We start from the raw sequence: 22,918 nt of genomic DNA, 5'->3' as shown, positions 1-22,918 counted from the left end.
CAAGGATTCTCCCCCACCCAAAAAAATTTGGACACAGCCTTCAGCTGGCAAGATTACAGCCACCGTTTTTTGGAATGCTGAGGGTATTTTGTACATTCACTACTTGGAACACAAGCAGACAGTCAACTGGAAGTCGTATGCATCCCTACTGTGCAGCCTAAGGGATGTGAAAAAGGAAGAACACCGTAGAAAACTTTGAAGAGGTGTGCTGCTTCTTCAGGACAACACCAGTACACGGGTCAAATGCTGTTGTTGCTGCTGCTGTTTTGAGAGACTGTGACTTTACAGAATTTACCCATCCACCTTACAGACCAGATTTGGCCCGAGTGACTATTTCTTGTTTCGACACCTCAAGAAAAACATACGTGGACTTCACTTTGCTGATGATAATGAAATGATGTTTGCTGTTTCTGCACTCTTTGATGGACAGGACAAATAATTTTATTTGTCTGGTATTTCTTCATTGCCAATGAAATAGAACAAGTGTATTGAAGTTCATGGGATATACATTGAAAAATAAAAACAAATTTTTGCCTCTATCTCATTTCCTTCGTAGGTAGGTAGATAATTTATTGAATGCCCCTTATATCTTTCAGAAATTATTCAGCAAGGCTTCTCATGTGCTACAGAAGCAATAGTGATGTTTTGGTTGTTTGTTGTTTTGGGAATTTTTGGTACACTACTTCAGTTACAATAGTATTGTTCCTGTAGTACTGTTTGGTCATATTTGATATTATGTAAAATTCAAATGTGTTGATGGTATTATTTGCACCATTTCATATATAATATTATTTGTATATCTTTAATATGCATATTTACTATATGCTGTATCCTCAGGCTGATTTGCATGTTCTATAGCCAGAAAGAACCCAAAGTAACTCATATGAGATCTACGCCCTCTGCCTAAGATTGGCCAACTATAGCCTCAGTTTAAAATAGGTCTTTTATAGAATTCTTCCCATCTAACAAGATTTGAACCCAAATTTCTATAAATGAGCAACAAGTAACAAACATACTATATTGTCAAAAAGGTTCCAAAAGTCAAGACAAGTCAAACAGTTGGTCATAGTTGTATTGAACAGTTTCTTTTATGATTTCCTATATCTGTAATAATTTTCATATGCACCATTAAGGTATATGTGAAACTTTACCAACTGGTTTGGTTTTTGTTCCTCACAATCATTGAAATGTAAATATACTGTTAAAATATAGGTTGAAAGATAATTAATATAGGGATTGCACACATATTGCTTTTTAGCCCTGCACTACATTATTCACTTCCAATAGGAATTAGGAAAGCACCAATGAAAAGTCACTCCTGCTTGCTGAGACCACCTTGTCTATTCTTCTTTCCATGCTGTAGAGGCAAGGTTTAAAGGAACCAAATAAAGCAGTTCTGATAAAGTTTTGAACTCCTCTGGTCGCTTGTGGCCATACCAGATTATAAATGGAAATTGCTTGTAAAAATTAAATTTCAAAAAATTAATTAGTAACACCAGTTTTTTTCACATCCAGTTCATTTAATGATTACTATTTGCACATTTAGCAATTTAAAGCAGCTCAGTTATGTTAACACTTTTTAAAAATGTATCTATTTACTCTGAGTTCTAAGATTTCTTATTGATGTTTTCTTTTAGCTGATAAAAGAAAGCTTTGGAAACAAAAAAGATAGTTATGATCAAACCGAAAAACTTGGACAGGCATTATTGGAAATTCTCAATTGCGACTTCATACACGTATTTGTAGTTGAAACTCAGAAAGTCATTAGGAATACATGGTTAAATGTGGAAACTCTGTTAAGCAAAGCCCTAAAAAATGTATCATATACAGAAAGAAAGTGGTTGAGTTATTATGATGCCTTGGAAACTGTTAATCAGATACTTCTAGAAGCTGAGCATTTTCTCTCCATGTCTGAACAACCAGTAAGCAGCCTGAATCATTGCAAAAAGAAGATAGGCAGTTTCAAGGTATGTTTCTTCAACACACCTTTGATATTTTTGTTTTTACTTATTATTAATCAAATGTTTTTATAAATAAAAACTAAAAGAATATGATGCCAAAACAGTAACACATTTTTATACATATTCAAAAATTTGTATTGTAGCTTCTGTACTTCTCTGTTTAAAATTTGTTAAAGGCAAGAATTTTTGTGGATCATTTAAAAATTAAATCAGCAAGGTTGTCATATAAAAATGATTACAAACTTACTGCAGATAGCAACTTTCGTTTCCTTAAGGTTCCTGTGACTATGATTACCACAGGATAGGATGGGCTAGCCCTGCATGCCACTCATAATTTCAAAGGATATCACTGGCAAATCACAAAGTTTAGTTTGGTAGATACCATATACGTGTGGACACATATTCAGGAAAAAAAGGAAGAGCTACCAGATATAGCACTGTATACTATGTTTATCTAATATCACTGAAAAATAGTTCTCAAGAAGTTGATTGAGTGGCATCTGTACAAAAAAAAAAAACACTTAATAATAGGTACAGTTTACATTATGTGAAAGCATTCCCAGATCAAAAAACTGTGTAGCATGAAAACCCATTAACATTAGCACATGGACCACTGTTGATGGTTTTCCTTGAGAGCTCAGTAGAACAGCCACTAAATTAACAACACATCTTTCAGTGAAAGCATCCTTCTTCTCTAGGCAAAGCCTAGCGTTGTGTATGAGAATGCTGCTGCCACTGATTTGACCCTCAATTAATTTCACCAATATGGATGAGAACACTGGAGTATCTGCTACATATCTCTGACCTGGTGTAATCATATTTACGCTCACTGGGAAAATGATTGAATAAATACCTTAGTTGAATGCACTTACAATCCAATACGAAAGTTACTGTATCAGCAGTAGTGCAGTGGATGTATCAACATAATTTCTGGGGTGAGAGCATCATTGATAGTGCATTGCTGTTTGTTGGGCATTGTGAATTTTATAGGCATTGTCTAAATTCACTAGTTTATATAAAATCCAGGTTTACAGTTCTTGTGGAGATACATTCCGCCTACTGATAATGTTATGTTCAAAGAAAATTACAAGTCTCACAAGAGCATTATCACATATTATCTCCAATCAGCATAAAAATACATATAAAGATGTTAAATTTAACATTTCAGTTGAACTGAATTCTACATGTATTAAATCACTGTCTGAAACAATGTCCATTCACCAAAATTGCCTTTGTGATGTCTGTCTTTCTAATTGTCACTGACTCTTATCTGTTCATACATTGATAATTCTCCCCTGTCAATTGCTGTGTCTAAGAGTGTAATATTGAAAGTCTGGTGAATGTTTTTGAAGAACAAAATTGGAAACAACATCTAATTAAATTAAATTCAGACGTAGTTTCAAAGAGGTTCATAGTTTCATAATGAATATGAGGTAGAAATAAAGACATCTCACTTCATTAGGTGGTTTTGTAATTTTGCAAGCAATTTCACTGGAATATTAATGTTAATATTAGCATTAATATGTTTTGGCACATCTCTGTGCCAGCAGACCTCTTGAACCAGTTTGGGAAGTATTGGTGGTCTTTGTTGAATATTGGGAGAATTCTGGAGCTAGAATGTTATTTTACAGTCTGACTGATGGGTTGAATACTGAATCAGGAATACCAAAGAAATCAACAGATAACCCTGGGAGAACCTTATCATTATTCAACAGAAAGATCAATAAACAGAAATTCTATGTATTGATCTTTCTGTGCAGTTCATCTCGTGCTAGGAAACAGTGTAGGAAAGCATATAGAGAAATCTAATGATGGAGTGAATCCTGGGGAAAAGTAGACCATTATTAGATTCAGTATTTAATAAGGATGAAATTATGCCGATTGAGTAAAATTTCTATGGTCTCTCCTCTTCTATTCATTTGTGATGATGCCCATTGAAGTCACCTAAAGTAAAGTTTGTAGAAATTTTTGTCTAAAATACTGATCCTTAATACTGTAAGATTGGTTTGGTGAGAAATATGCTGAAGTTAATAGTTATTGTATGTTAATTACCAAACACTAGCCAAGAACACCTATTATAAAGAAAAAATGGTGATTTCATATCACCACGGCCACTGAAGTTAATTATTCTGTGTTCAGCAATTAATTTATTAGTACAATAATAGATAAGATAATGTGATTATTCACAGTGCAACATTCTGTTTAACAAAAAATTTCCTGTAATTTTAAAATGTTAATGAAATAAAAATAAAATATGTATACAGTAGACCCCTGCTTTATGATTGGTTCACTGTACAATCAAATAACTTTACGATGGACTCTCTATAAAATACTGTTCACTATACAATATGTAATAAGCATCAGTCATTGTGATCATACTTGTGAATTGAATTTTAATTCTATTAAACGGCAATTCTAATAAGCAAAAATAGGAGGAATATTATCTACAGGCTATAAAAGTAAAGATATAAAGTACAAATTTACACTTTATTACCTTATCATCATTCTTCCGATTTTCACATATCATTTAATTTTATTAGTAATGTGGACATGTGTTTATATAAGGGAATGTCAGTTCAACTCCACCTCATATCTCTGCAAAGAACAGTACCACAGTAAAAGGGCCAGTTATGTGAGTAGTGTAGGTTTGTCTACACACACACACACACACTACTCTCACAAACCTACACTACTCACATAACTGGCACTTTTACAGTGGTACTCTTCTTCACAGAGATATGAGGCGGAGTTGAACTGACGTTCTAGGAGCTGCCCCTTACATAAACACGTCCACATTACCAATTAATGAAATTAAATAATACGTGAAAATCGGAAGAATATTTTCCACACGTTAGGAAAATAAAAAAATTATGCTTACGTACATGGCTTAATTAATACTGTAATAAAAGTAAAGTAAAGTGCAGCCATTATCAACCCACTGCAGGATGGAAGCCTCCTCAACAATTCATGCTGAGGAAAATGGACCATAATCTGCCACGCTGGTCCAGTGCGGGTTGGCAGATCGACCGTATTCAGCAGTCAGGGGCTTGAACCCCGGTCTACTCAAAGAACGTGCGCTACTGCACTCCCGCTCCTGCCCACTCAGCTACGGAGGCCTCTAATACTGTAATATACATACTAATTGATATTTCTGTTCACTGACATTTTTTTTTTTTTTTTGGGTTGTAAAATTTAAAACAGTAAAAAAGATAAACAACGAATAACAAAGAACACAGAATGCGCAAATTGCAACTAACATGATTTGTGCAAGTGAGATACGCTGTAACAAATTTATGAAGCTTAAATAGTAGGAATGAAGAGAAGATTCTGAAAATTTATTTATGTTTTTTATATGATTGAAGGTTTCATGGAAAGAGAAACATTTCACCATAATAACGTAAAAACCCACAGCATTCCAGCTATTGGTATTATTGAAAATGCAATAAGATTGAGTTTACTACTCATTTATAGCGCGCCTCCGTAGCCAGGTGGGAAGGAGCAGTAGTGCGAAGCACACATTTCTTGATTAGACCGGGGTTCGAGCCCGTCACCACCAAATACGGAGGATGCGGAAAAGTCAGGGAATGACCACCGCATATCCCGGAGCAATATGGCCTTAGTTGCTAATGCTCCTAAAAACCAAATAACAAAGAACATCATTTATAGCAGATTACACTAACAGAAAAGCCCAATTAACCGGAAACTGCAAATTATTTTTATTGTTGTTTTATGGTAGCGACCTCCAGAAATGTGCTTTAGAAAAATATCACAAAGGCATTCAAAATTGATTCTTATAACTGAACATATGATAATGATGAAAGTGTAGTGCATAATGATTTGAATTGGTTTTTTGAAATTTGATTCTATAGAGTGGCTCATTCTACTAACCAGTGATCATGTTAACTGGCACCTACTTATTTCACTTTATGATGGGCTTACAATTGTCTCCAACCGGACCACGTGGTCCTTCTGCTCAGCCAATAGCAGCATTTGTAAATGTGTTGGCTATGTGTTTTGTTTTTGCATCCTTTAGTTGAAGTGATTTTTTTGTGTTGCTTATTTGACAAATATACTGTATTGAATTTGTGTATGTACAACATTGTGTATATATTGTGTTATATACACTATGTTATATAGCGAAAATATTGTTTTATATAATGAAAATATTGTATTATATAGCAAAATTTTCAACTTCTGAGGTCTTGGAACAAATTACCAAAAAACAATGTGTTATTGAATTTACATTATGATGGTGTCTCTGGAATGGATTAATATCATAAAGCGGGGGTCCACTGTAATATGTGTACTATGCTATGCTATCCTATCTTTCTGTGCAATTCATCTTGTGCTAGGAACCTATATTATACCTAAATATATCTTGTTGACTTTATTTTCTTATACTTATGTTAAAGCAAAATTTTTTGTTTTTTTATCAATATCCTGTTATAAATAATTAATCTATTAATGCAAGGGTATATTAAATATTCTGATTGTTTTGTTCGAAATAAGTATAAAAAAACACATTTTTAAATTTCACTTTTTCATTAAAGAAATAAAAAATCACATTCAATAAGTATTGCAATCCATTAGTAAAAGGTTTAGAATTGTTATACAATGAGCAGAATTCAAAGCAAGACTGAAAACGTATTTTAGGAATAAAAATAAAATTAGTGTTTTGCAGACCAGACAATATTGTGATTGTTATGGTCACAGGTGCTGCAATTGATAGGTAAAACTAAGCTTCAACTAATGTTGAGTGTTGAGCCTTTTCAGTACAACTGAAAAGGCTCAACACTCCTATATAATAACAACATAACCTAAATTACAAGAGCAACAGGCAAAAATGCTATTCCCCTTCTCTACATATGCATAATGAAGTTCAGCCTTACCTGCCATATTTTCCAAACCTTTCTCCATTTATTCACATCTCTTTATTACTTCCTTCCCCACTTCCCATTGGGGATTAGAAACCCCAAAATAACTTATACTCTTGGTGGGGAACAGTAGAGGAAGAAAGGGATTTGGATGTTATGGTATGGTTGGATGCTCAGAGATTTCTCTGAGCAGTGTAGCAATAAGGAAGGCCCATGGTGTCCTATTGATGATTTATTGAACATTTTCTTGTAGAGATAGGATGGTCGGAATCTCGCTGTATAAGGCAATTGTAAGACCACTCTTGGGATATTGTGTCCATGTAATGAGACCACACCTAACAAAAGACATCAAGCTTCTTGAAAGGGTCCAAAGATGGCAACCTGCTTAGTGTGTTCTGCAAAAAGGGCACCTGTTATGAGGAAAGACTTTGAATATGTAGTCTACAGAGCTTGGCAACCAGGCACCTTACATTAATAAAAGATCTGAGTTAGGTCTATAAGGTTCTGAGAAGGAATAGCAAAATGAATTAAGGCTGAATTTTAAGGAAGCAATAAGTAAAATTTGCCACTAAATACATAAAGGTTATGTTTTCCTTTAACCATAGTATTGGGTTGTGTTTCACCTATCCAGCAAAATAGTATATAATTTCAGAATTATTTCAGTGCCTGCATTGATCATTGGTATTAGTACTGGCAATTGATGCAAGAAAGCAAGCTATACAGTATCAGCAAAAAAATAGTTTGTCTAGTTCTTCCTTGAATTTCAAATTACCCATTTCAATAACACCGTATGGATGCTTGTTCTATCCATTGGTTGCAACCATTCTTCCTCAGTTTGAATTTATGTCCATAGTCACATGTGCAAGTCTGAGTAAGAGGAAGGATATGCCATCAGCATTTAATATACTCAATCTATTCAAAGCCTTAAACAATCAGACCTTGCACATGCCTAGTCTCCAGACAAATCATATTAATCAAATTTATAGTTTTATTATTTAAAGGCGCCCCTGTAGCCAGGTGGGAAAGAGCAGCAGTGCGTAACACACGCTTCTTGATTAGACCGGGGTTCGATCCCTTCACCACCAAATACGGAGGATGCGGAAAGGTCAGGGAATGACCACCGCATATTCCCAGAGCAATATGGCCTTAGTTGCTAATGCTCCTAAAAACCAAATAACAAACAACAAAACAAACAAATTATTATTATTTAAATTTAAAAGAATATGAATTACTCCTTTCTATATCTTTTTTTAATGGAATGGTATGTTGTGTAAAGCATTCTTATGAATTTATTTTATTTATGTAATTAATTATGAATTTAATGTGCCTCTTTATTTAATTTAATTATTCTATTTATTTCCACTAAAATTCATAAAATTACTTCAATTTTTTTAGCAAATTTTACAAACCCTTCAAGAAAGATATGACGATTTGGATAGATTTAAAAATAATGCATCGCTACTAAAGGATATTTGTGAAGCTGGAGCTCAACTAGAAGTGGAAAGTAGCATGGAAATGATACAGCAAAGGTATGTAAATAAATTGATATTCTGAAGAAAAAAATGCAAAAGTGACAACCTTTGAGCAGAGATAATTTATTAGAAATACTTAGCATAGCCATTGTGCATATTATTCTGGTGTTTGATCATGATAAGGCATGAAAACCATCATTGTTTTCTTTTACTATGACAAAATAATACAATTTTAAACCAATTTTTGAGACAATTTTTCCTAATTAAAAAATGCACTATAATTATTTTTTTATGTTGCAGGTAACTTTTTGTCAATGTTTTTAAAGATGTTATAAAATTGGAATGAGCAGATATATTAAATGTACAGAATATCTCTTTAGTCCAGTCTCAAGAAAATATTCTAACAAAATTTTGAAAAAATAATACATAGAACTGAAACAGAGGTTTTAAAATGATACCTTTAACTTAATTTAAAGAATAGTAATTAATTCAGTGATTAGTAATCAAAATTAGTAATTGTACAGTAATTTGTGAGCCAAAACAAGTATTCAAAGTGATAGCCTTCTGTTTTGAACAAACTGACTTTCCGTTTTGAATTCCTTGTGATAGTTCAAAGTCCAGTCTCAAGAAAATATTCTAACAAAATTTTGAAAAAATAATACATAGAACTGAAACAGAGGTTTTAAAATGATACCTTTAACTTAATTTAAAGAATAGTAATTAATTCAGTGATTAGTAATCAAAATTAGTAATTGTACAGTAATTTGTGAGCCAAAACAAGTATTCAAAGTGATAGCCTTCTGTTTTGAACAAACTGACTTTCCGTTTTGAATTCCTTGTGATAGTTCAAATGAAAAAAATAATTAAAAAGATAAAAAATAATCAAAAAAAGGAACCTAATCTCATTTTTATTCAAACGATAAATAGATTTTATTTTAGGTCTTTAATGGCACATGAAAACTGTCGCTGAAAAAAATTTAATTTACGGATACGAATTTCGGAGATCATAGTGCTGACTTCATTGGGCCACTACAACTAATCCATTACTTGAAATCTTAATTCAGCCAGCTTAAAACCTCATGGTTGAAGCAAGGGACTAAAATAATTGTAAACTGGACATAAGAATATTTGCCTTTCGTCAATGGGTTGTCATTTATTAAAACAAACTATCACCTGCCTTGTAGAATCAGAAAAATTTTATGTAGAGTTAAAAGGGATTTGTTAAATAACCTGGAAGAAAGAGATGACACATGAAATCAAGTTGACTTTTTGTGGTAGATGCTACATAAGTTATTTGCTTCCTCACATTGTTCTGCCATCTTGATATCAATACTAATACTAAAAGAAAATTTCTGAACAGCAAAAATATAAATTCAACGTCTTCAAAAATTCTAAATTATATTGCAAACTTTTGTGAATAAAAGAAATTGTGCAGTTTAAAATAAGAAAGGATAGCATAAAAATAAAATGCAGAGAGGAATATAGTAAGAACATGAGAAAAATCTTAAAAGAAAGAAAAGTGTTTCATTTCATTTTTTGAACAACTTATCAGATTAAAAGCTGGGAGAATGTGAGAGAAAGGCTATCAAATATATACTAAAAATTAGATGCAATACCAATTATTAATAGGTGACAAATCTGGATGAACAACTAGGATAAGTTGTTCACCAGTGAGATAATTTCTGTAATTATTCACTATCCTCCTATAATTTTCGTTGAGCATTTTAATTTTACATCTAAAGAGTTCGTTGCTCACCCTTCTCTCTGATGGTGAACTATGCTTTGTTTCACCCCTTTGCTTCAAACTATCTACTAGTGTGGTCCTACCAGGAGCACTTAAGCTCCTGCCAGCATAGCTCTCAGGGTCACTGAGATGCTCAAACCTCACCACCACAATAAGGTGAGGAGGTATCATGCAATTAATAATAATCATTCTTTTTATATTTCTGATATCTTCAGATAAATGTGTTTTAATATCTCATATAGCTAATTAGGGCCCCCATTACATTTAATTCTTATATTTTTGTATTTGAATTTTCATTTTAATGACATTATTACATCCTGTTTATATCCCTCCATTCCTCCATTTCGTAAATGCAATTTATAGCATATATATTCATTTCCCATTTTATAAGTTGATTTCATTCTTTTATCTGCTTATACCTTCCATCATTCTTTTTATAGTCTAACCAATGATGCTTGCTTAATGAAAATCTAAATTAAATGGCTTTATATTTTTTTGTCATCTGCATAACAAACATAGTAAACCATGTTTAAATTGTCTTTTATTAAATACTGCAATACATATGGGAAAAAGAAAAAATTCAGGAAACTAGGGGGATTCTGAATATACGTTATGATTGTGGCTCAGCTGTAAGGATTTTATTTACCATAGGTCATAAATATCAGATAACAGAATCTGACTTTTTTAATGCAGATTAGCATTAGTAGTGGCATATGATGCAAGAAAGCAAGCTTATACTGCATCAGCCAAAAAAAAAAAAAAAAGACTTCCCATACACTTATCCATTCACTACAGAAGTTTTTCCAATTCTTCCTTTAATTTATTTAAACCATCAACTTCTACAACAGATGGAAGTTTGTTCCAACAATCAACCACTCTATGGCTAAAGGCAAATTTCTGCACATCTATTATGCACTCTTTCCTTAATTTGAATTTATGCCTCAATTTGAATTGATGCCCTCAAGTGCATAATCTGAGCAAGAGGAAGAATCCCATTACCATTGATTGAGCTTGCTCAAACCATTCATATACCTCAGTCAGATTGCTCAAACCATTCATATACCTCAGTCAGATTGCTCAAACCATTCATATACCTCAGTCAGATTGCTCAAACCATTCATATACCTCAGTCAGATCACCACACAGGTGCCTAGTCTCCAGATGCTGCAATTTCCAGAACTTAAGCCTTTCTTAAGTTCTGGAAAAAAGAGTACCCTTTGTTCCCATCTCAATCTCATTTCCCTTTTCTGTACTCATTCCAACAGCTATACATGATTCCTAAATTGAGGCCTCCAGACCTGTATGCACTACTCAAGGTATAGCCTGACCATTGCCTTATACAAAGCTATATCACCTTCATATCCGTGATTGCAAAATTACTATATGTCATTAACAAGAACCCATTAGCTGCTCTGGAAGCCTGTCTTCACTGCTCAGAAAACTTCATATCTGACTGCACAATTACACCCAGGTGTTTTTCTTTCTCCACTACCCTGAGTGTAGTACCGCACAGTTGGTACATTGTGCTGGGGTTACTGCTACCCATAGGCAGTGCTTTGCATTTGTCAAAGTTAAAACTTCAGATGACACCTCAGCCCATTTGCCCAACTTTTCCACATCCTGTTGCAGCAGCTTATTGTCATTACTGTTATTAAAAACCCTTCCAACATTTGTATCATCTAGAAACTTGGACATTAAGCCTGTTATACATTCATCAATATCACTGATAAATATAGAAAACAATCTAGATAAATGTAGTAGATAAATTATCTACATTCACACATGAGGAGTTAATAAGGGAGGAGAATGCCAGAAGTAACAGGCATATCAAACTGTAACAGGGTGCTTAATGATTTTCTAATAACTGAGAGCAAAGTGGAGGAGAAATTGTTTAATTTAAAAATATGAAAAGCACCTGGGGTGGAAGGGATATATCCAATTACATTAAAGGAGGTGGCAAAGGTAGTAAGCAAACCCTTAGTCATAATTATGAGCGCATCCTTGGACTCAGGGGAAGTCCCCACGGACTGGAGATGTGCAAATGTATCACCAATTCACAAATAGAAATCTAAGGGTGACACAAGTAATTACAGACCAGTTAGTTTAACTTCTGTTCCGGGGAAAATAATGGACTCACTGGTTAAAGTTGCATTGCAAGATCATCTAGACAAGACTGCAGTAATAATTCCGGAACAGCATGGGTTTGTCAAGGTAAAGTCTTGTCTGACAAATTTGATTGGATACTGTGATGTGATTAAAAAGGAACTGGATGCAAAAAATATTTTCGATATTATATACTTGAATTTCAGGAAAGCTTTTGATACTGTTACACATGGAAGATTACTGTACAAATTGGAGCAGTAGGATATTAAGGGCAAGTTACTGCAATGGATAAAAGGGTGGTTGAGTGGGAGAAGACAGAGAGTGGTAATCAATGGATGCTGCTCTTCGTGGACTAATGTTATTAGTGGAGTCCCCCAGGGTTCAGTGTTGGTCCCACTGTTGTTTTGTATATTTATCAGTGATATTGATGAAGGTATATCAGGCTTAATGTTGAAGTTTGCAGATGATACAAAGGTTGGCAGGGTTGTTAATGACAGTAATGGCAGTGTGCTACTACAACAGGATCTAGAAAAATTGGGCAGTTGAGCCGAGAAGTGACAACTGAAGTTTAAAATTGAGAAATGCAAAGTACTGCATATGGGTAGAAGTAACACCAGAGTAACGTACCAACTGTGTGGTACTACACTTAGGGAGGTAGAAAATGAAAAAGACCTGGGAATAATTGTACAGTCAGACATGAAGTTTTCTGAGCAATGCAGACAGGCTGCTAGAGCAGGCCATGGGGTCAATGTCCTGTACATTGTCAATGTACAGGAATTATGCTAGTAGGAAAAAGGAGGTTATTATCCCTTTATATAAGGCAATGGTCAGGCCACACCTTCAGTATTGCATACATGTCTGGAGGCCTCATTTTAGGAAGGATGTAGAGTTGCTTGAGCAAGTACAGAGAAGGGCAACAAGATTGGTGAGGGGAACGAAGGGAGTTTTCTTACCAAGAAAGGCTCAAGTTCTGCAAATTGCAGTGTCTGGAGACTAGGCACATGCGAGATGATCTGATTGAGGTGTATAAAGCTTTGAATGTGTTGATCAGGCTTTTTTTTTCTAATGGGATTCTTCCTCTTGCTCAGATTACAAACCTCAGGGGGCATAAATTCAAATTGAGGGAAGATAGTTATAGAATAGATGTGCGAAAATTTGCCTTTAGCCAGCGGGTTGTTGATTGCTGGAACAAACTTCCATCTGTTGTTGTGGAAGTTGATATCTTTTAATTCAAGGAGGAACTGGATAAACTTTTAGAAGGAATGGATGTGTGAAATGGGTTTTTTTTTTTTTGGTTGATGCTACATAAGATTGCTTTCTTGCATCATATGCCTCTACTAATGCTAATGCTAAAAACAACAATGATCACAACACCAAATCCCGAGGAACTCCACTAATATCATTAGTCCACAATGAGCAGTGTCCATTGATTACCACTCTCTGTTTTCTCTCTCAACCATCCTTTTATCCACATCAACTTTCCCTTAATGCCATACAGCAGCCTTTTTATGTTCAACAGTATCAAATGCTTATCTGAAATCCAAGTATATGATATTAGCATTAGCATTAGTAGAGGCATTTGATGCAAGAAAGCAAGCTTATGCAGCATCAGCCAAAAAAAAAAAAAAAAAAGTAACATAAATAAATAAAAAATAACCACTTCCACTTCACCCCTCTGTTCGTCCGAAATACCTGTCCAGCTGAGCCTTAAACTTATTTAGGCTATCAACTTCCATAACAAGGGATGGAAGTCTGTTCCACCTACCAACCACCCGCTGGCTAAAGGCAAATTTCCGCACATCTATCCTACATCTGTCTTTCCTCAATTTGAATTTATGCCCTCTCAGGTGATTATTCTGAGCAAGAGGAAGAATCCCATCAGCATTGAGCATGCTCAAACCATTCAAGGCTTTGTACACCTCTATCAGATCACCTCGCTGGTGCCTAGTTTCCAGACACTGTAATTCGCAAAACTTAAGCCTTTCTTTGTAAGAGCACCCCTTTGTCCCATTCACCAATCTTGTTGCCCTTCTCTGTACTCGTTCCAGCAGCTCTACATCCTTCTTGAAATGAGGCCTCCAGGCCTGTATACAGTACTCTAGGTGTGGCCTGACCATTGCCTTATACAAGGTAATAATCACCTCCTTATCCCTGCTAGAAAAATTCCTATATATCATTGACAATACACCATGAGCTACTCTTGCAGCCCGTCTGCACTGCTCAAAGAACTTCATATCTGCCTGCACAACCACCCCCCAGGTCCCTTTCATTCTCTACCACTGTCAGTGTAGTACCACAGAGTTGATACGTTGCTCTGGGGTTGCTGTTTCCCATATGTAGTACTTTACATTTGTCAATGTTAAACTTCATTTGCCACCTCGAAGCCCATCTGCTCAACCTTTCCAAATCCTGTTGCAGCAGCATAGTGTCAGTAGTGTCCTTGACAACCCTGCCAACCTTCGTATCGTCTGCAAACTTGGACATTAAGCCTGATATACCATCATCAATATCATTTATAAATACAGAAAACAATAAAGGCCCCAATACTGAACCCTGAGGGACTCCACTAATAACATTAGTCCACGATGAGCAGTGTCCATTGATTACCACTCTCTGTCTTCTCCCCCTCAACCACCCCTTTATCCATAGCAGCAACTTGCCTCCAATGCCACACTGCTCCAATTTGTGCAGCAGTCTTCCATGTGCAACAGTATCAAAAGCCTTTCTAAGATCCAAGTATATAATATCAAAGTTATTCCCTGCATCCAGTTCTTTTGTGACTGCATCATAGTATCCAATCAAATTGGTCAGGCAAGACTTCCCCTTAACAAAACCATGCTGTGTCCTAGCTATAACTGAAGTCTTGTCTAGATGATCCTGCAGTGCTTCTTTAACCAGTGTCTCCATTAATTTTCCGGGAACAGAAGTTAAACTCACAGGTCTATAATTACTTGTGTCAGCCTTTGATCCCCCTTTGTGAATTGGGGTCACATTTGCACATCTCCAGTCCATGGGTACCTCCCCTGAGTCCAAGGAAGCTCTCATAATTATGGCTAAGGGTTTGCTTATTTCCTTTGCTGCCTCCTTTAATATAACTGGATAGATCCCATCCACCCCAGGTGCCTTTCTTGTGTTTATCTTCAACAATTTCTCCTCCACTTTGCTCTCAGTTATTACAAGATTCTCTAGCTTACTGCTAGAGTTGAATACACCTCTGGCATTCCCCTCGCTGAATAACTCCTCATGTGTGAATGTCGATGCAAAATATTCATTTAGTTTGTTAGCTACCTGAGCAGGGTCATCAACAGTTGACCCATCGATATCAAGTGGACCAATCTGATTCGTCCCCTTCCTTCTAGAGTTTACATAACTAAAGAACTCTTTGCTGTTTTTCTTCACATCCCCTGCCAAGGATCTCTCGTAATCTGCCTTCGCCTGCCTAACCTCCTTTGTAACTTGGTTACAGATCAACTTGTATCTATCATAGGCGTCTGTGTCACGTGTTAATTTGTATGTATCCCATGCATTTTTCTTCTCTGCCATATGCCTCATTAGTTCATCTGACATCCATTTAGGCCTAAACCTTGAACAATATTTCTTAGTTGGTATGTAAAGCCTAGTAGCTTCCAAGATAAGTTCTTTGAATGCTTCCCATTTTGAATTTGCTGTTGGCAATATCATCAGTTGATCCCACTGTATAGAATTTAAATACTGTCTCAGTCCATTGTAGTCGCCTTTACGAAAGCAATACCCCTTCCCTTTACCCCTAATGGTAGTTACCTCTTTGAGTAACTCCCACTTCAGAACACTGTGATCACTGCCACCTTGTGGTTCATTTATCTGCAGATTCTTAATACATGAAGAATCACTACTGATAATCAAATCAAGATAACAATCAAATATCAAAATTATTTTTGCATCCAGTTCCTTTGTGACCACGTTGTGCTACCCAATCAATTTGGTCACATAAGATTTCCCCTTAACAAACCCACTCTGTCTGAACTATAACTGCAGTCTATCTAGATGATCCTGCATTGCTTCTTCAACCAGTGAATCCACTACTTTCCCTGGAACAGAAGTTAAACTAACAGCAATTCTTTTGTCACCCTTTGATCCCTCTTTGTGAATTATGGATATATTTGCACTTCTCCAGTCTGTGGAGACCTCCCCTAAATTCAAGGGTACTCTCATAATCATGGCTAAGGGTTTGCTTACTTCCTTTGTGGATAGATCCCATCCACCTTTGTGTTTAACTTCATCAATTTCTCCTCCACTTTCCTTTCATTATTACAAAGTCATTTAGATCCCTATTAGAGTTTGATAAACTTCTGTCCTCCACTTCTCTACAGAATTTCTCATGTGTGAATGTAGATGCAAAATACTCATTCGGTTTGTCAGCTACCTGAGCAGGAACATCAACAGTCGAACCATCGATTTCAAGTGGACCAATCCGACTCTTCCCTTTCCTTCTATAGTAAGTAAAAAAGTCTTTGCTGTTTTTGTTTGCATTCTTTGTTGAAGATTTCTCATAATCTGCCTTCGCCTGCCTAACCTCCTTTGTGACTTGATTACAGACTAGCTTATATCTACCCTAGGCTGCTGTGTCGCCTGATAATTTTTATGCATCCCACGCATTTTTCTTCTCTGCCACAAGTCTCTTTAGTTCATCTGTCATCCATTTAGCTTTAAGCCTTGAATGGGATTTCTTAGTTGGTTAGAAATGCCTAGTAGCTTCTATGATTATTTCTTTGAATGCTTCCCATTTAGAATTTGTCGTTGGTAACATCATCATTTGATCCCACTGTATAGAATTTAAAAACTGTCTGAGACCACCATAGTCATTTTTATGAAAGCAAAAACATGACCTTTACCCCTGATAGCAGTTACATAAGTAAATTCCACATCAGTACACTGTGATCACTGCTACCTAATGGTTCTTTTTTTTTTGCATATTCTTAATGCATGAATAAACACTGCTGATTGTCAGATCCAGAGTATTACTCCCTCTGTTTACCTCTTGAACTTGCTGCTGTAGAAAACAGTCGTCCAGTAAAATCACAAAAGTCTTGCTAGTGTGCGAGTGACCAACACAAGTTCTAGGTATTATCTGGAAAATTAAAATCCCTCATTATAAGACATTCTTATTTACTGACCTACTCTATTTCTCTGTACAATTGTTTGTTGTGTTATCAGAGTCATTACACCTATAACATATGGCTAATAATAATAATAATAATAAAAAAAAAAAACACATTTCTCCTCTCATTTTTGTTTTCTCAGTGTTTATGTCACACCAAACTGACTCAACATTGTGCTGGCCACCCAACTGGATACATTGCCTTAGATTTTACGTATTTCTTAACTAACAGCATAACCCCTTCTCCCTTCCTATCTTGTCTGTTTTCTGTACAACTTACTGTACCCTTCTTTTCTGTTACCTTTCCTAAGCATCTAATTTTCCTGGGAAGTCTTTTCCTTCTCCTCAATTTTCTATCCTCTTTTTCTCCCTCTCTCTCTGCTACTTTTCTCACTTATTCCTGTTTCAGTTCTCAAAAGTACCCTCGGTTTTTTCAGGCAATCCCTGAAAACTACAGTAACAGTTTGATGTACAGTCCCTGGCACACTTCCACATGGCTAAGGAAGGGGGTAAGTGGGTGGGGACAGGTATCCCCCGCCCCGATCACAAAGTTGCCAGGTACCGGCACTCAACATTCAACAGAACCACACATACCCTCATACTGCCAGCTTTGGCACATGCCTTACAGATGAAACTGCTGCATATAGGGGGGAACCCTGGAGATCGCCTGAAAGACAAAAATACTTTCAATACTTTGTCCTTTCTGTACACATTGTACTCCCGAAATTAAAATTCCGCATTCCTTATATCTATGTGACACGACATCTCTGATATCCCAACAATATCTGCCATTGATGTCTCTACCAGCACTTCAAATTCATCAAATTTATTTACTATACTCCTAGCATTGGTGTACATGCAAGAATCACTTTCATCTCTGCCTGTGGCCATTATTCATTTGTTAGTCTGTGTAGATTCCCAGGTAGCAGTTTTCCAACCCACCTAACACTGCCTCGATAGCATCAGCAAATATTCTTGCACCCTTTAGTTTTAAGTGTATCCCCTCCTTGTAGAAGCACTCTCTCCTGTTAACAAGCACAAGCCATGCTGAGAAAAATTCTACCCCATGTGTCTTGCACAAGCTCTTCAAGGCCGAATTAATTGAAAAGGCTCTTATCATATACTCCCTCCTATCGTGTCTGGGCAGAATTGAAGACACTTTCAAATTTAACCCTTACTTGCCACTTTTTTTTAAGTAAGTCAGCAGGTCTACTCGTAATATCATTAGTGCTAACATGTACAATAATATCGTTTATGTCCTTAAAAGATATCTGCTCAACAATGTCACTAATTTTTCCCTCCTGGCAAACATACCCTGGTCCTATTCCATCTATCATTTTTGTGCCATATATTTCCCGTATCCTTGACAATAGTCACCAACAACAATTAGCTCTTGTGGGACCAGTGCATTCTGCCTTGGGGATTGCCCTGTGTTGCCTAATGATAAAGTGCAAGCTCTGGCATTCATGTGGGCAGCTGAGAGTTTGATGGACCCCTGAATTTAAATTCTTTGAGAGCATCCACCCTGTTTTTCAAGCTCTCATAAAGGCCCATAACGATGCTGAGTTAGCACCTAACATCCTCACTGCTTACATCAAGCACTCGCTTCTCAGCCAGAACACATTGAAACATCATTTGAGAATATTTCTTTGAATTAATAATAATAAATAAATAATGCATGTCATATCATACAATGTAAAAGGAAATTTGCACATCATTACAAAATCCATAAGCTGAACTTTAAAGTTATTTATAAAACATGTTAAAAAAAAATTCTATCTAAAGTTGTAGTGCCTATTGAAAAGTTTTACATTCCACACCTTTTTTTCAATTTTAAAAGAAATAAATTAAAAATAAGGAGCCAAAATGATTATTACAATTATTTATTATATATTTTAATTATTTAACTATTAATTATTTATTTATTAACAATAATTATTGCTACTTACAATAACAAACACTGGAATTTAAACACTTTAAAAGATAAATCTTTATTGAAAGAAATCCACCTTAACACATACAGTAATATACTTGTCAAAATATATGCATGCAGAATACAAGATGTGTTTCTTCACTCTCTTACTGTATTGATGTGGTGTCCCTGGTTACCAAGTGATTTCATATGCCAGTGTAGAGATTTCCATGCAGAATATAGGTTTTCTTTATATTTCTCTTACTTTTTGTTTAGTTCAACAGAAATTTTTATTTAACAAGTTGTAACAAGTTAAGTAAAGATTTCTGTTGAACTAAACTTAAGTGCCTAAAAATTCTTTCTAAATTTTTAGGCACTTAAGTGCTAAATACATAAATTTTTATGCAGAGTTTTCTTATTAACAGTTCATTATAGAAATTATCTTGCATTTTTAAGTTTTCTAAACCATATCCATTAAAACATTGTGTGCATTTATTGTTAATTGAAGTGTATTTTTTATTTTTTTGAAACTGCATACCAACTAGTGCTTATTATTTTGACAGTGGTAAAAGCATGACTATAAAATCCACATACAAATATATATATAGAGAGAGGAGAGATGGTTCTTTGTCTTTTTTGATTTCAAAATATCTTAATGCAATTTGGTTTATTGATTCACCAAGCTTTTTATGTGCATCATCAATATGGCTGATAAAATTATCATCCCATACCGATTGTAAAAATGTATCATTCTCTCTATATATATTTTACTTTCAGTAATTCTTTCTTATGTTTGAAACCTGATATAGTACTTCTTTGGCAACATACCAGTTGTGATATCCTATTTTTAACAGCTAGAAGTCATGACTATTTTAAGCACTGTTGTATATTCACTTTCTCTCCAAACTAGTTTTACCTTGAAGTATTGGGTTTCTATTTTTTTTCTCTGTTATAGGAATTGCATGTATAAAGTATTTCATTAAAAAAACATAATACCTACATGTATATGTATATATAATTATTTAGGTGGGATAATCTCCAAGGTTCTGTCTCTTCACTTCTGCAAAAGCATGGAATGCTTGAGTTGCAGTGGGAGTCTTTCTGCTCTGATCTGAAACTTCTTTCTTCCTGGATTGCTAATGCAGAACTATGGGAGTTTAATTTAAGATGCTCTACTTCTTCCTTCTCTGGTACTTCAGAATGCCAAGTAAGAAAATGGCATGACTGTTACTTTTGAGATTAAATATATAATTAATACCACTGGTAGCAAATGTTTTTTAGAGTTCAAGTAAATAGTTTATTTTTGCAACAAAAATAGTACTATAATTACTATACTAGTACTATAATTACTATACTAGTACTAATAATAGTCCTATAGTTAGATTTCAACAAGTAATTTTTTTAAATTTAAAAGTACTATAAGCTAATTTATGTGACACTTAAAAATAAATATTAATCAGTTATCAATATCAATCATAAATTGAGATTAGTATGGGATACTATTTAAAAGTTTTAAAATTTTTAAATTTGCAAAAGGCAATATTAATTTTCTTTCTTAATAAATATTGTGCAAAAATTTCTAAACAATTTTTCCTCCTTTAATTGTGCCATTCTTTGAAAATGATATTTAAGTGGGCATTGAATATGTATTTTTGTCACTATTTCTATTACTGTGTTAAGATTATTTTATGTCATTATTTTTTTTACTACAGTAAATGATTAATAAATACTTCTATCATGCACTTTATAGTTACTATGTTATGAAATGTAATATTGCAGTCTAGTCAATAATTTACATTATCAACCACTTTAAGCATGTTGTTTCCCACATTAAGCTTGGATGCCTACAAAAATGCATTAAGCTTGGATTACCTACACAAATGCAAGTTTCTAGTGTTGTGTTTTTTATAGAATTTTGTTGTTGTTTTTCTGCAGAAAAACTTATTCCATTAGTTTGACATTTCTTGATTCTATAAATTAAAAGGTGAGAGGAATAGGATGTGAAGAAGTTTTAAGATATATCAACAAGGACATATGTAAAATTAACAGTAAATATGAAATTGAAGTTTTATTATGGTTAATGAAATGCTGATGGCTGTTGCATATCTCAAAATGATCAATTCCAATATGTTTGGTTTTTGGAGTTGCTCATACTGCCACTGTGTGTGTGTGTGTGTGTGTGTGTGTGTGTGTGTGTGTGTGTGTGTGTGTGTGTGTGTGTGTGTGTGTGTGTGTGTGTGTCCGTCCTCCAGAATGAAAACTGCAGTTTGTCACTTTCCAGATGAACTGCAGATAGTCTTTGCACAAGAATGACCCTTGTTGAATATAATCTGAATATCCTCTAAATAACCTCTTTTGTATCTTTACTTTTATAAACTTTTGTAAATTTTGTTGTGAGCTAAGTCTTTACAAAGGATGTCAATTTAACAAAGTATATGCTTCAAGTAGAATAAAATTAACACATGCATGTGAATGCTAAAGATTTTTTTGCATTTACGCTTTATCCCTTTGACTCTTGGCTTTTTGTTTATACATCTTTGGCATAAAATGTCAAATGATGTTATCCTTGAGCAAAGACATCTCATGTCTTTGTTTGATTCTTTTTTTTTTTTTTTTTTTTTAAGATTTAAAAATTGTGGAATTTAGTTGCAGTTTATTTATTTATTGTTTCACAAATTTGAATATATTTGTTCTCTGAAAATACACTTCACTCATGTCATTATTTTCATCTTTCTTTATTATTATAGTTAGTGTAAAATATTTAGTGGCAAATGAACTGTTAAGTTCCAGTTAGATTTCAACAAGACTTAAATAACTTTTCAAGTAGTTTGAAAAATTATAGTTCAGACATTATTAAGACATTGGTAAATGCATATTCTTATGTTTCTGTATTTAATCCAAGCTTAATGTCAAAAACATGGGAAGCAACATGCTTAAGATGGTTGATAATGCAAATACTTAGGCATAATTATACAAGCTACAAGGATGGCTCATGATGATTTAGTACTGTCTGTGCTATACAAGAATTTTTCCAAAAAAGGTTATGTGAATTTTGCATGTTGCAATGTATACAGGCAGGCCTTGCTTAACGCGAGTTCGATTAACACGGTTTTCAGTTACCGCGATTGGAAAAAATGATACCACTTTTTACTTTACGCGATTCAAATTTCCAGTTAACGCGATCTTTTATTTCTGATAGTTGAAAAAGATTCGAATCGCGCACTAAATGTCTGACTGCCAATAAACAAGCGTTTGTCCGCTTCCCGCCTCAGTGTGTTCCATCAACTAAGTAGACGTGTTACTTGTTTGTCTCCACCTAATAAAGTCACGTGCAGACGTATTTAAAAATTCTAATTTTCTACCCCTGTTAATTATGGATAAAAGAAAGAGTGAAAAACAACGTGATTGTAATAAAAAAAAACGAAAAGTTATTACTTTAGCTGATAAACTTGAAGTTATTAAAAAACATGAATGTGGTGCAAACCATGCGAAAATCGTAAGAGATCTAGGATACAGTGAGTCTACCGTACGAACTATCTTGAGCCGTAAGAACGAATATAAAGAGAAAGGTAAAGTTTCATCATCTTCTTTTGTCTTACAAAATACCAGAAACAGAACTCTAATAATGATTGAGATGGAAAGTCTTTTATCAATTTGGATAGAAGATTGCAATCAAAAAAGAATTCCATTATCTAAGGACAATATTCAGAGCAAA

At 34.6% G+C, this 22,918-nt stretch overlaps 1 protein-coding gene across 3 annotated transcripts in view; it reads left to right on the top strand.

Annotated features, from left to right (window-relative positions):
* Positions 1–22,918, top strand: part of LOC150084856 (muscle-specific protein 300 kDa-like) — a 1,257,473-nt gene that overhangs the window by 943,921 nt on the left and 290,634 nt on the right. For all 3 annotated transcript variants that reach the window (XM_090376651.1, XM_090376652.1, XM_090376650.1), the window contains 3 exons: positions 1,638–1,967; positions 8,231–8,364; positions 20,230–20,410. In XM_090376651.1, coding sequence (XP_090232777.1) covers positions 1,638–1,967; positions 8,231–8,364; positions 20,230–20,410 — 645 coding nt within the window. The remainder of the gene's footprint in view (positions 1–1,637; positions 1,968–8,230; positions 8,365–20,229; positions 20,411–22,918) is intronic.

The sequence above is a fragment of the Mastigoproctus giganteus genome, chromosome 6 (genome assembly GCF_048544385.1).
Source record: "Mastigoproctus giganteus isolate SK-2022 chromosome 6, ASM4854438v1, whole genome shotgun sequence".
NCBI lineage: Eukaryota > Metazoa > Arthropoda > Arachnida > Uropygi > Thelyphonidae > Mastigoproctus > Mastigoproctus giganteus.
This window is presented reverse-complemented; position numbering and strand designations above follow the sequence as displayed.